Source organism: Staurois parvus, unplaced genomic scaffold, assembly GCF_062004578.1.
Source record: "Staurois parvus isolate SC_StPar_1 unplaced genomic scaffold, SC_StPar_1.0 ptg002794l, whole genome shotgun sequence".
Lineage (NCBI taxonomy): Eukaryota > Metazoa > Chordata > Amphibia > Anura > Ranidae > Staurois > Staurois parvus.
This window is the reverse complement of record NW_028320590.1, coordinates 68,539-81,784: the sequence shown is the minus strand read 5'-3', so window position 1 is coordinate 81,784 and position 13,246 is coordinate 68,539. Positions and strand designations below refer to the sequence as shown.

General features: G+C 50.9%; 1 protein-coding gene across 1 annotated transcript in view; it reads left to right on the top strand.

The window, feature by feature from the left end:
- The first annotated feature begins 1,644 nt into the window (after nucleotides 1-1,644).
- LOC149429115 (ATP-dependent DNA helicase Q4-like) overlaps nucleotides 1,645-13,246 on the top strand; it is a 28,871-nt gene continuing 17,269 nt past the window's right edge. The window contains exons 1-8 of the mRNA XM_089666713.1: nucleotides 1,645-1,788; nucleotides 3,569-4,683; nucleotides 5,371-5,470; nucleotides 6,614-6,743; nucleotides 7,401-7,511; nucleotides 9,784-9,903; nucleotides 11,377-11,469; nucleotides 11,624-11,760. Of these exons, the coding sequence (XP_089522839.1) occupies nucleotides 1,702-1,788; nucleotides 3,569-4,683; nucleotides 5,371-5,470; nucleotides 6,614-6,743; nucleotides 7,401-7,511; nucleotides 9,784-9,903; nucleotides 11,377-11,469; nucleotides 11,624-11,760 (1,893 nt within the window). The 5' untranslated portion in view covers nucleotides 1,645-1,701. The remainder of the gene's footprint in view (nucleotides 1,789-3,568; nucleotides 4,684-5,370; nucleotides 5,471-6,613; nucleotides 6,744-7,400; nucleotides 7,512-9,783; nucleotides 9,904-11,376; nucleotides 11,470-11,623; nucleotides 11,761-13,246) is intronic.

Below are 13,246 nucleotides of genomic sequence, written 5' to 3'. Positions count from 1 at the left end.
CATGGGGCGATTACCATCCCCATCATCCCTCTACACCTCCCTAGACACGTGTATGGTACCCCATGGGGCGATTACCCTCCCCATCATCCCTCTACACCTCCCAAGACACGTGTATCGTACCCCATGGGGCGATTACCCTCCCCATCATCCCTCTACACCTCCCAAGACACGTATATGTACACCATGGGGCGATTACCCTCCCCATCATCCCTCTACACCTCCCAAGACAAGTGTATTGTACCCCATGGGGCGATTACCTTCCCCATCATCCCTCTACACCTCCCTAGACACGTGTATGGTACCCCATGGGGCGATTACCCTCCCCATCATCCCTCTACACCTCCCAAGACACGTGTATCGTACCCCATGGGGCGATTACCCTCCCCATCATCCCTCTACACCTCCCAAGACACGTATATGTACACCATGGGGCGATTACCCTCCCCATCATCCCTCTACACCTCCCAAGACAAGTGTATTGTACCCCATGGGGCGATTACCTTCCCCATCATCCCTCTACACCTCCCTAGACACGTGTATGGTACCCCATGGGGCGATTACCCTCCCCATCATCCCTCTACACCTCCCAAGACACGTGTATCGTACCCCATGGGGCGATTACCCTCCCCATCATCCCTCTACACCTCCCAAGACACGTATATGTACACCATGGGGCGATTACCCTCCCCATCATCCCTCTACACCTCCCAAGACAAGTGTATTGTACCCCATGGGGCGATTACCCTCCCCATAATCCCTCTACACCTGCCTAGACACGTGTATGGTACCCCATGGGGCGATTACCCTCCCCATCATCCCTCTACACCTCCCTAGACATGTGTATGGTACCCCATGGGGCGATTACCATCCCCATCATCCCTCTACACCTCCCTAGACACGTGTATGGTACCCCATGGGGCGATTACCCTCCCCATCATCCCTCTACACCTCCCTAGACACGTGTATGGTACCCCATGGGGCGATTACCGTCCCCACAGATTTATAGATTACACATCTAATTGCTCAGTTACCGTGGGTTACTATCAGTCCCGTATGTAATAGTCAGTAGACCTTGGCTGTGGGGGCCCTCTACGCGTTTTGTGACACCCAGCCACTTCCTCAGGAGGATCTGAGACTCTGCTTGGCCCACAAATGTACTATAGAAGAATCTTCCGATGTCTCAGTCTGCAGGGCAGCCACAAAGGTATAATAACTGGCCAGTCCCGGGAGTTTGTGTGTACATGCAGACATGTGAAGTGGCAGGACTTTACAGCCAGGGGGCACACTTTACCCCCCCCCATTAGTGGCACTAAGAGCAGTCTTCTTCACAGTCCTCTCTTGAGTCCACGACCCCATGACTGGTGTCTCACCCTCTCTACTGAGTGGGGGAGGGTGTGCTCTTATGTACTTGTAATGGCTCCCTCATACAGAGGAGCTGTACTCTGCCTTGTACCAGTTGGGGGTCTCCTGTCCTGGACCCTTACCGGGGTGTCCTCAGTGCAGTGTTTGTCCCAGCGTTGGTACTCTCATGGATTGTGGTAGGAGAGGACATACTGAGGCACCTCAACGTGGTTGTAATGGTTTAGAATGTGACACGGGGGAATGTTCTTCCCGGGAATACAATTTGTGTGTTTTACTGGTCAGCAGGAACCCGACTCTTGGGGGAGCCATCTGAACCGTGCCGCCAGTGTGACCCCAAAGATGACCTCATCAGAGCGCGCCTCCCTCAAAGCGTCTGCGCAGTACTATGGAATGAAACTCAAATCCAACCTGGGAGGAGCTGGGAAGGTCAGCTGTCCTTCATGTCTGTCTGTCTAACTCACCTCTACATACAGTATGTACCACGTCTCCCTTCCCTTGTGGGCTGGCCACCTGGGTGTCTCCCTTCCCTTGTGGGCGGGCCACCTGGGTGTCTCCCTTCCCTTGTGGGCGGGCCACCTGGGTGTCTCCCTTCCCTCGTAGGCGGGCCATATGGCTTCTGCATGGGCAGGGCCATATTTTTACCCTTCACTGTGGGTGGGGTGGTCTGTCTCCCTCCGTGGGTGGTGCCATTTGTCTAATCCCTCCTCTGTGGGTGGGACTGTCTTTCTGTCTCCCTTCTTGGACAGGCCGGCTTTTTGCCATTGACATTTACAGAAGAAAAAGACTGAAAATCTGAGTAATCGCCATGAAAGTTCATTTTTTTTAACAAAAACGTTAAATGTTAATGTCCCCATACACCTTTAATTTCAGCCTGACCCCTGCAGAGGGGACTATGGGGCCACCACTGCACCGACTTCACTACTCTCTGGACTGCAGGCACAGAACAATCATGTGGCCAGTAAAGTCGGAGCAAATGGATGATCTGTATGCCAAGTACTGGCATTATCATATCAGCATGACAGCCAGGGATCTGGCATTTTCAGACAGGTCGGCTATGGCAGCCTCCATACTGCTTCAGTATGACATATCTGAGCTAACTGAACCCCCGGAATGTGAGCCAGACTGAACCCCCGGAATGTGACCCAGACTGAACCCCCGGAATGTGAGCCAGACTGAACCCCCGGAATGTGAGCCAGACTGAACCCCCGGAATGTGAGCCAGACTGAACCCCCGGAATGTGACCCAGACTGAACCCCCGGAATGTGACCCAGACTGAACCCCCGGAATGTGACCCAGACTGAACCCCCGGAATGTGACCCAGACTGAACCCCCGGAATGTGACCCAGACTGAACCCCCGGAATGTGACCCAGACTGAACCCCCGGAATGTGACCCAGACTGAACCCCCGGAATGTGACCCAGACTGAACCCCCGGAATGTGACCCAGACTGAACCCCCGGAATGTTACCCAGACTGAACCCCCGGAATGTGACCCAGACTGAACCCCCGGAATGTGACCCAGACTGAACCCCCGGAATGTGACCCAGACTGAGCCCCGGAATGTGACCCAGACTGAGCCCCGGAATGTGACCCAGACTGTGCCCCCTGGACCGTGACCCAGACTGAGCCCCCCGACCGTGACCCAGACTGAGCCCCCCCGACCGTGACTCAGGCTGAGCCCCTAAACCTTACATTAACCCCTTCATCACACAATGAAAACTATCCTAACATTCTGCCAAATCTCACCGGAGGAGGAATATGCAACTCCTCGGCATCCAAACTCTAAATGGTTTCCTTTTATTCAGGGCGGAGTCACGTGGAGAGTATTCTGTTCAATGGTAGTATTGGATTGACTTCTAATGGGGACAAATGAGGGGCCCTTGGGGGTAATGAGAGGATTGAAGAGTCCAGGTCAGCATAAAGTCCTGTAATGTTACTGTCAGCTTTTCCAGGATCATCATCCCGCTGAGTAATGAGGGGTGTCCTCTGTAGAGTCGGTGTATCCATAGTGGTATGTCCATACTGGTGGGAATTGTTGGGTGTGTCGCTGATCTTCCAATATATTATGAAGAGTTCATTCAGGTCATGTCTTATAAAGGACTTCCAATGTGTCTCTAACAGGGAGGCCGGTGCAGAGTTAATGGGGATGATACTTGTTACACTTTTACAGCTCTGGCTATGGACACTTTCCATTGTTTTCTCCCTAGAACCGTCCATGGTCCTTAAAGAAGAAGACTGTTACATCGCCCTCGTGTGTCCCACCTGAGCCATCGCCCACCTGTGTCCCACCTGAGCCAATGCCCACCTGTGTCCCACCTGAGCCATCGCCCACCTCTGTCCCACCTGAACCATCCACTGATCCTACTCCTGACCGTCCTCCAGACTCCATGGAGGATTTGCCTCTTCTTACAATGGGCCTAAGAACCCACAAGGTTAATTTAACCCCTTCCAGTCATAATGGTGTTGGGAGGAAGCTTCACCAGCTCCAGTCTAAAGTTGGGCAACGCCTGTCCTCACTGGACCATGACTGGTTGCAGAGATGTGAGCTCAGAGGGGCAGGAGCAGGACAGGGAGATAAACCAATTATGGAAGAGAGGAGAGAAAGAAAGGCTGGGTTGGAGCTGATGGACTTCCAGTGGTCTTCTGTAGATGGACATTCTCCTCATTCCGGGAGGGGTCAGCGTGAGGTGAAGCATGAAGTGAAGTCAATAGATGACACCAAGACACAGGGGAGTGTCTTGTCTACAGAGGATATTCCACACATGACCACCAGTGCTGCAGACTGCAAGAAGATGAGTGAACCAGTAAAGACCAGATCGCCAAACCATCACCTGAAGGAGGTGGAAACAAACCCTGAAGAACAAAGAAAGAAGATCCTTCTGGTCTCAGAGAGGAATAAAGACGTCATCCATCAATCACCTGGACCAAACGATGGACCAAATATGGAAGCTGCATCATCAACCGGGTCAAGTAATCCATCCATTATACAGGAAAAATATAAAGAGCTGGAGGGGCTCACAGAGGACAGTAAGGGGAGTGACCTGACTTCACAGAATGGGAAAGTCTCACGTAGGAAAAGGCGAAGGGATGCGACAAACAATGCAGATCCTGAGGATGTTCACTCACGGAAGAGACAACGCAAAGCAAAGCTGACCACAGAGGAGAAGAGTCCCAAGCGAGGCCCAAAAAAGTCTAAAGTAGGTGAAGACTCTGAGGATCCGCCCACAACTGAAGTCTCCAGCCGAATGACAGAGAACATCCTGGGGGAAATGATGGAAGAAGATATGAAGAGAGTCGCTGCACAAATTCCGCAAAGTGCCAGGTACAAGCTAAGAGCCCCAGGGAGTGTTTTGGAGAGGTGGAGTGGGTGGAGTTTGTATTACGGGGCAGTGCTGAGCTCCATTGTGTTGAATATGGAGAACATGGTAACAAAATGAACCCAGGTTCTGAGGGGTGGACAGGCGATATTGTTCTGGTTTATTACGGTAATAACAGCAAATTCCAGTGCTGCCCATGTTTTATGCTGTTCGTAGATCTGCTCCCCCTATGGGGGGGTTTTGTCTGAAGGGTTAGTCCAATATAGGAGATGAATTGAGATTGGTCGACTTGGGGGCACACATTGATCATACACACACAGTCTTTTCCCTTGTGTACTCTGCAGGATCATATAACAGTACACCAGTAATTGGTCCATATGATGAGGCTCAGAATTCCTACTAAGGACTCCTGGGGGGGGGGGGGGGGGGCAGAAGATGCCTCTCTAGTCATGCCTTCCATTGCCCTGTACTAATTAGATGAGAAATGTCTGGAGGTTCCAGGAGATGTTCTGATTTGATTAGATGTGTAATCATGGAGGGGGACGTGTTGACCATGGCACATTGGAGTAACAGATAAATGACAGTGGATTGGGACATTTTTCTGGGATGGGATGGGGGAGGGTAGTGTATGTCTCACCCTAGCCCTGTGGAGATGGTGATGATCTGTGACTTATACAACGTTTTTCCAACAGGGTGCCACAGAGGAGAACAGAGAACTTTGTCCGCATTAATCTGAAGAAGAAATCCCACGTAAAAAGTTTTGTGTTAAATGGCAGCAGACTGAGAAAGCAGGTAATGTCTGGATTGGTATGGAACTGTGGCTGGGCCAGCATTCTCCTTGCCCTGCTTTATATGGGCTACTGGTCAACTTCCTTCTTGTCTTTCATTTATAGGACTGTGGCTGGGCCAGCATTCTCCTTGTCTGGCTTGGCATGGGACTGTGACTAGGCCAGCATTCTCCTTGTCTGGCTTGGCATGGGACTGTAGTTGGACCAGCATTCTTCTTGTCTGGCTTTGTATAGGGCTCTGGCTGGGCCAGTGTTCTCCTTGCTATGGGATTATTGGCTCAGTTTCCTCCTTGTCTGGCTTTGTATGGGGCTGTGGCTGGGTTGATGTTCTCCTTGTCCGGCTTTGTATGGGGCTGTGGCTGGGTTGATGTTCTACTTTTCTGGCTTGGCATGGGGCTGTAGTTGGACCAGCATTCTCCTTGTCTGGCTTTGTATAGGGCTCTGGCTGGGCCAATGTTCTCCTTGCTATGGGGTTATTGGCTCAGTTTCCTCCTTGTCTGGCTCTGTATGGGGCTGTGGGTCGGTTGATGTTCTCCTTGTCTGGCTTTGTATGGGGCTGTGGCTCAGTTGATGTTCTCCTTCTCTGGCTTTGTATGGGGCTGTGGCTGGGTTATTGTTCTCCTTGTTTGGCTTTGTATGGGGCTGTGACTGGGTTGATGTTCTCCTTGTCTGGCTTTGTATGGGGCTGTGTCCGGATTGATGTTCTCCTTGTCTGGCTTTGTATGGGGCTGTGGCTGGGTTGATGTTCTCCTTGTCTGGCTTTGTATAGGGCTTTGGCTGGGCCAGTGTTCTCCTTGCTATGGGGTTATTGGCTCAGTTTCCTCCTTGTCTGGCTTTGTATGGGGCTGTGTCCGGATTGATGTTCTCGTTGTCTGGCTTTGTATGGGGCTGTGGCTGGGTTGATGTTCTCCTTGTCTGGCTTTGTATAGGGCTTTGGCTGGGCCAGTGTTCTTCTTGCTATGGGGTTATTGGCTCAGTTTCCTCCTTGTCTGGCTTTGTATGGGGCTGTGGCTCGGTTGATGTTCTCCTTGTCCGGCTTTGTATGGGGCTGTGGCTTGGTTGATGTTCTCCTTGTCTGGCTTGGTTTGGGACTGTGGCTGGGCCAGCGTCCTCCTTGTCTCTATATTTATATCTTCTTCTTTTTCAGATGTGGAAGCAGAAGTGGCAGAAGAAGGGAGAGCAGTTTGGTGGAGGAGGAAAACATTTTAACCGCAGTGAGGATACTTGCTTCCATTGTGGCAGGAAGGGTCATTGGGCATCTCAGTGTCCTGGCAAAGGTATAGTGGAAGCACATATTATAATGGCAGTTGGGTGACACCAACAGACTTCACTCATTAGCTGTGATGGTTGCTAGCGGTTACAGCACATTTCCTATGGCTCTAACAGTCCCGGAGAAGTGTGACCATTGACACACATGGAAATGTTTCTTTACAAAAAAAACTGAATAAAATTCTTTCTTTCATTAAAACCTCAGGAAAAGAAATCCAGACTAGTCCAGGGAATCGTCTCCCAAAATAAAGGTTCTTGGTTTTGTTAGATTCTCTAATGGTTTATTATATTTCCCAGATGCCCAGGTAAACCATTTCTGTGGTTGGGTTCTCAGGTCTTTGCTCTTGCCAAGGCCACTACGAGGGGTCTCCTTCACTCTGCTGAAATTTTATGTAAGATGACTAACGAGGCATGGGAAAACCCCATGGTGGGTGGGAACTCCCCAAGGTGAGCAGAACAACCTGCATGCTATGGTGTACGGTAGAAGGAATAGAAACTTTTGCTTTGGAGACTTCATCGCTGAACTGTCTGAGGTACAAGATGAGAGTAGGTTACTCAGTCTGCTATACATGAATTTGGAATGGATTTTGGTTCAATTTCTCCATGTTTTTATATATCTGTAGTAGAGAGTAACATTCATTGTGCGCCATGTTCTTTTCTTCCAGTACTTCCGGTTACGAAGCCTGAGGAGGCGGAGCCTATGGAGGAAGAGATCATGTTACCATCACTGGAGGATGTGGCCAGGATGACCAACACTCCGATGGGGACCATCACGGGTGAGGGGCACATAATGGCACTCATTCAGGGCGACCCAATATTGACTGCAGAACTCTCCCCTCTTCATGTTTTCTGAAATATTTAATTCCTCCAAATCCTGGCAAGGGGATTGCAATCCTGAAATGTTTCTATCTGTCCTGTGTGTATTGTATTGTGTGGATGTAATGGTATGACCCAACCAGTGTGTTTTAATTATACCCGCCATAATGGTACACCCCTCCATATGGTGTGGATTGGCTCATTCAATATGCTTTCCATACACTCACCGACCATTTTATTAGGTCCTCCTTGCTAGTGCCAAGAAAATCTCCCCCACACCATGACACCACCACCAGCCTGAACCGTGGATACGAGGCAGGATGGATCCACCACACCATGACACCACCACCACCAGCCTGAACCATTGATACAAGGCAGGATGGATTCCCCACACCATGACGCCACCACCACCAGCCTGAACCATTGATACAAGGCAGGATGGATTCCCCACACCATGACGCCACCAGCCTGAACCATTGATACAAGGCAGTAAGGATCCATGACACCACCACCACCAGCCTGAACTATGGATACAAGGCAGGATGGATCCACCACACCATGACACTCCCACCACCAGCCTGAACCATTGATACAAGGCAGGATGAATCCACCACACCATGACACCACCAGCCTGAACCGTGGATACAAGGCAGGACGGATTCCCCACATCATGACGCCACCACCACCACCAGCCTGAACCATTGATACAAGGCAGGCTGGATTCCCCACACCATGACGCCACCACCACCACCAATCTGAACCATTGATACAAGGCAGGCTGGATTCCCCACACCATGACACCACCACCACCAGCCTGAACCATTGATACAAGGCAGTATGGATCCACCACACCATGACACCACCACCACCAGCCTGAACCATTGATACAAGGCAGTATGGATCCACCACACCATGACACCACCACCACCAGCCTGAACCATTGATACAAGGCAGGATGGATCCCCCACACCATGACACCACCACCAGCCTGAACCATTGATACAAGGCAGTATGGATCCACCACACCATGACACTCCCACCACCAGCCTGTACCATTGATACAAGGCAGGATGGATCCACCACACCATGACACCACCAGCCTGAACCATTGATACAAGGCAGGATGGATCCATCACACCATGACACCCCCACCACCAGCCTGAACCGTGGATACAAGGCAGGATGGATTCCCTACACCATGACGCCACCACCACCAGCCTGAACCATTGATACAAGGCAGGCTGGATTCCCTACACCATGACACCACCACCCTGAACCATTGATACAAGGCAGTGTGGATCCATGACACCACCACCAGCCTGAACCATTGATACAAGGCAGTATGGAACCATGACACCACCACCAGCCTGAACCGTGGATACAAGGCAGGATGGATCCATGCTTTCATGTTTTTTACACCAAATTCTGACCCTACCATCTGATTGTTGCAGCAACCAGTCTGCCCATTCTCCTCTGACCTCTGATATCAACAAGACATTTTCCTCCACTCAACTTCCGCTCACTGGTTATTTTCTCTTTTTCGGACCATTCTCTGTAAACCCCTAGAGATGGTTGTGCGGGAAAACCCCAGTAAATCAGCAGTTTTTGAAATACTCAGACCATTCCATATGGCACCAACAACCATGCCACATTCAAAGTCACTTAAATCCCCATTTTTCCCCATTCTGAAGCTCGGTTTGAACTTCAGCAAGTTGTCTTCACAACGTCTAGATGCCTAAATGCATTGAGCTGCTTCCATGTGATTGGCTGATTAGCAAATTGTGTTACCAAGCAATTGAACTGGTGGACCTAATAAAGTGGCTGGTGAGTGTATACCCACCATAATGGTACAGCCCTCCAGATAGTGTGGGTTGGCCCATCGAGTGTTATTTGTGGCTCATTCAGTATGCTTTAAATATAATGGTTCAGCCATCCGAGTGGTATGACCTATCCGGGGGACTTATTCTGTCCAGTTCTGGCTTCCACATGGGACATAACCCCCCCCCCATACAGGGAATATGGATTTGTGTCATCCCATAACAACCAATTGCATTTTATGTGAAAATAAAAAAAAAAACATTGTGATTGGTCGGTATGGGCTGCTGTGCATTTTTTTTTTTTCTTTCTAATGCCAAATAGGAAGTGGCTCAGCAATCTACTTTTCTGCTGATTTGGGTATAGGCATTCGTTCTACAAATGGGCACTGACATGGTTTGCTGTGTTTGATTTCAGAAATCTGTGAAGGTCACCATAATGCGAACCACGAAGTGATCAGGCCGGTATATGAACCAGCCCCACTCCCTCCCACCATGACGCCTCTTTATGAGCTGGAACCATCAGGGACAGTCCAAGGTATGAATGCCTCTCTGGGTGAGGGCTTGTTATTTTTGGAGATATGACTCCCTCTGGGTGAGGGCTAGTTCTCCACTGAGGTATGACTTTCTCTGGGTGAGGGCTACTTATCCATGGAGGTATGACTTCTTCACTGGGTGAGGGTTACTTATCCATGAAGGTACGACTTCTTCCCTGGGTGAGAGCTACTTCTCTATGGAGGTATGACTTCTTCCCTGGGTGAGGGCTACTTGTCCATGGAGGTATGACTTCTTCTCTGGGTCAGGGTTACTTTATCTATGGAGGTATGACTTCTTCCCTGGGTGAGGGCTACTTGTCCATGGAGGTATGACTTACTCTCTGCATGAGAGCTACTTGTCCATTGAGGTGTGACTTTCTCTCTGGGTGAAGGCTACTTATTCATGGAGGTATGACTTCTGTTCTGGCTGAAGGCTTGTTTTTTATGGAGGTATGACTTCTTCTCTGGGTGAGAGATACTTATCCATGGAGGTATGTCTTCCCTGGGTGAGGGCTACTTGTCCATGGAGGTATGACTTCTTCTCTGGGTGAGGGTTACTTATCCATGGAGGTATGACTTCTTCTCTGGGTGAGGGCTTGTTATTTAGGGAGGTGGGACTTCCTTTCTTACAGAGAATGGGATGTAGGGAGTTTAATGTTTGCAGTTGTTCCCCATAGCTGTGCTCCTCCATCCGCCATAGCTGAGCTCCTCCATCCCCTATAGCTGTGCTCCTCCATCCCCTATAGCTGTGCTTCTCCATCCCCCATAGCTGTGCTCCTCCATCTGCCATAGCTGAGCTCCTTCATCTGCCATAGCTGAGCTCCTTCATCTGCCATAGCTGAGCGCCTTCATCTGCCATAGCTGAGCTCCTTCATCTGCCATAGCTGAGCTCCTCCATCCCCCCCATAGCTGAGCTCCTCCATCCCCCATAGCTGAGCTCCTTCATCCGCCATAGCTGAGCTCCTTCATCCGCCATAGCTGAGCTCTTTCATCCGCCATAGCTGAGCTCTTTCATCCGCCATAGCTGAGCTCCTTCATCCGCCATAGCTGAGCTCTTTCATCCGCCATAGCCGAGCTCCTCCATCCCCCCCATAGCCGAGCTCCTCCATCCCCCCCATAGCCGAGCTCCTCCATCCCTCTTTTTTGCTTTGTTGCCCTTGTCTGGACTCTCTCCAGTTCCAGCATTTCCTTCCTGAGTACTGGTGACTAGAACTGGACGGCATACTCCAGACGGACCTGAGTCTTGTTACGTGGTAGAATTAGTTTTTTCTCTTTTATTTGCAGTTTATTATGCTGCAGCTTAGCCACTCGGGTTTGACCTGGGCTCTGTTCTATTTGTTGCCCATTGGACACACCGGCTACTTACAGTGCTAGGAGTGGCATTACTGTATACATATAATGTGTGAGTTGAGGTCATTTTACGATGACAAATTCTGAGCTCCTGAAATAATAATGTAATCCTTTCTGGCCGACAGATACGCCCCCCGAGGTGTACGCCGCACTTGCTGAGTTGGGTTATCACCGTTTCCGTCCAGGGCAGGAAGAGGCCATCATGAGGATCCTATCCGGTAAGACGGGTACCCATTACTTGGTTTGTTGAATGTTCCTGTCCTCCTCTATCTTGAGGTACCAGCCAGTGATTAAGCCTTGGCAGTGTCCTCCCATCAGTTCCCTAAAGCTGCCTCCCTTCTGTCTTCTCACCAACCATCTCTGCTGTTTCAGGTCTGTCCTCCCTGGTAATCCTCTCCACAGGAATGGGGAAATCTCTGTGTTATCAGCTACCAGCATTCATGTATGCAAAGAGGTCACCGTGCATCACGCTGGTCATATCACCACTAGTGTCACTGATGGATGACCAGGTAACGTTTCCACCGAGCATTGCATCAAAAGGGAACTGTTCTATCACCTTAATTCTGTATTAGACCCCTTATATACTGCGCTGTATGGATTGTACCGGTGTGTATTGTCTGTCGTACTGGAGAGTACTACCAAAGGAGAATGGGCTCCAAGCCTAAAGGGTTGGTAGAGGTGATGGGGCTCAGAGTCTGGTGGGATGATGGAGGTGATGGGGCACAGAGTCTGGTGGGATGACGGAGGTGATGGGGCTCCAGGCCTGGAATTGCGATAGAGGCGATGGGGCTCCAGGCCTGGGGTGGCGATGGGGCTTTAGGCCTAGAGTTGTGATGGAGGCGATGGGGCTCCAGGCCTGGAATTGTGATGGAGGTGATGGGGCTCCAGGCCTGGAGTTGTGATGGAGGCGATGGGGCTCCAGGCCTGGAGTTGCAATGGAGGCGATGGGGCTCCAGGCCTGGAGTTGCGATAGAGGCGATGGGGCTCTAGGCCTGGAGTTGCGATGGAGGCGATGGGGCTCCAGGCCTGGAGTTGCGATGGGGCTCCAGGCCTGGGGTTGCGATGGAAGCAAAGCAGGAGGTGATAGAAGTGAAGGGGCTTCAAGTCTGGAGGGAGTGAATAGAGGTAATGGGGCTCTTGGTTTGGAAAGTGTAAATAGAGGCACTTGGGAACTGGGTCAGGAAAAGCTAAGATGATGCAGCTTAAGGTCAGAATGGGATAACGTTGGTGAAGGAGCTACGGGTCCAGAGGGGTGATAGAGGTGAAGGGGCTCCAGGCTTGGACAGAGTGAATAGAGGTGAAGGAACTAGTGCAGATGGGGTGAAAAGAAACAAACCAGTGTGGGGTCCATTTGGTATAGGTGGAGGGGCTGTAGGTCCAGAGGAGTGATGGAGGTGAAGGGGCTTTGGGTCTAGATGGAATGAATACAAGGGAAAGGGCACCAGGTCTGAGCATGGCGAATAGAGGTGAAGGTGCTTTACATGGAGCTGTGATGGGGCTCAGGGTCTGGACTGGTCCTTGGGTTTGGATAGGGTGAATAGAAATGATGGGACTATAGGTCTGGACGGGGTGAATAGAGGCGATGGGGCTCCAGGTCTGGCGGGGTGAATAGAGGCGATGGGGCTCCAGGTCTGGCGGGGTGAATAGAGGCGATGGTGCTCCAGGTCTGGCGGGGTGAATATAGGTGATGGGGCTCCAGGTCTAAGCATGGTGAATAGAGGTGCAGGTGCTTTACATGGATCTGTGATGGGGCTCAGGGTGAATAGAGGCGCTGGGACTCCAGGTGCTGCGAGGTGAATAGAGGCTATGGGGCTTCAGGTCTGGTAGGGGTGAATAGAGGCAATGGGGCTCCAGGTCTGGCGGGGTGAATAGAGGCGATGGAGCTTCAGGTCTGGACGGGGTGAATAGAGACGATGGGGCTTCAGGTCTGGACAGGGTGAATAGAGGTAATGGGGCTCCAGGTCTGGACGGGTTGAATAGAGGTGATGTGGCTCC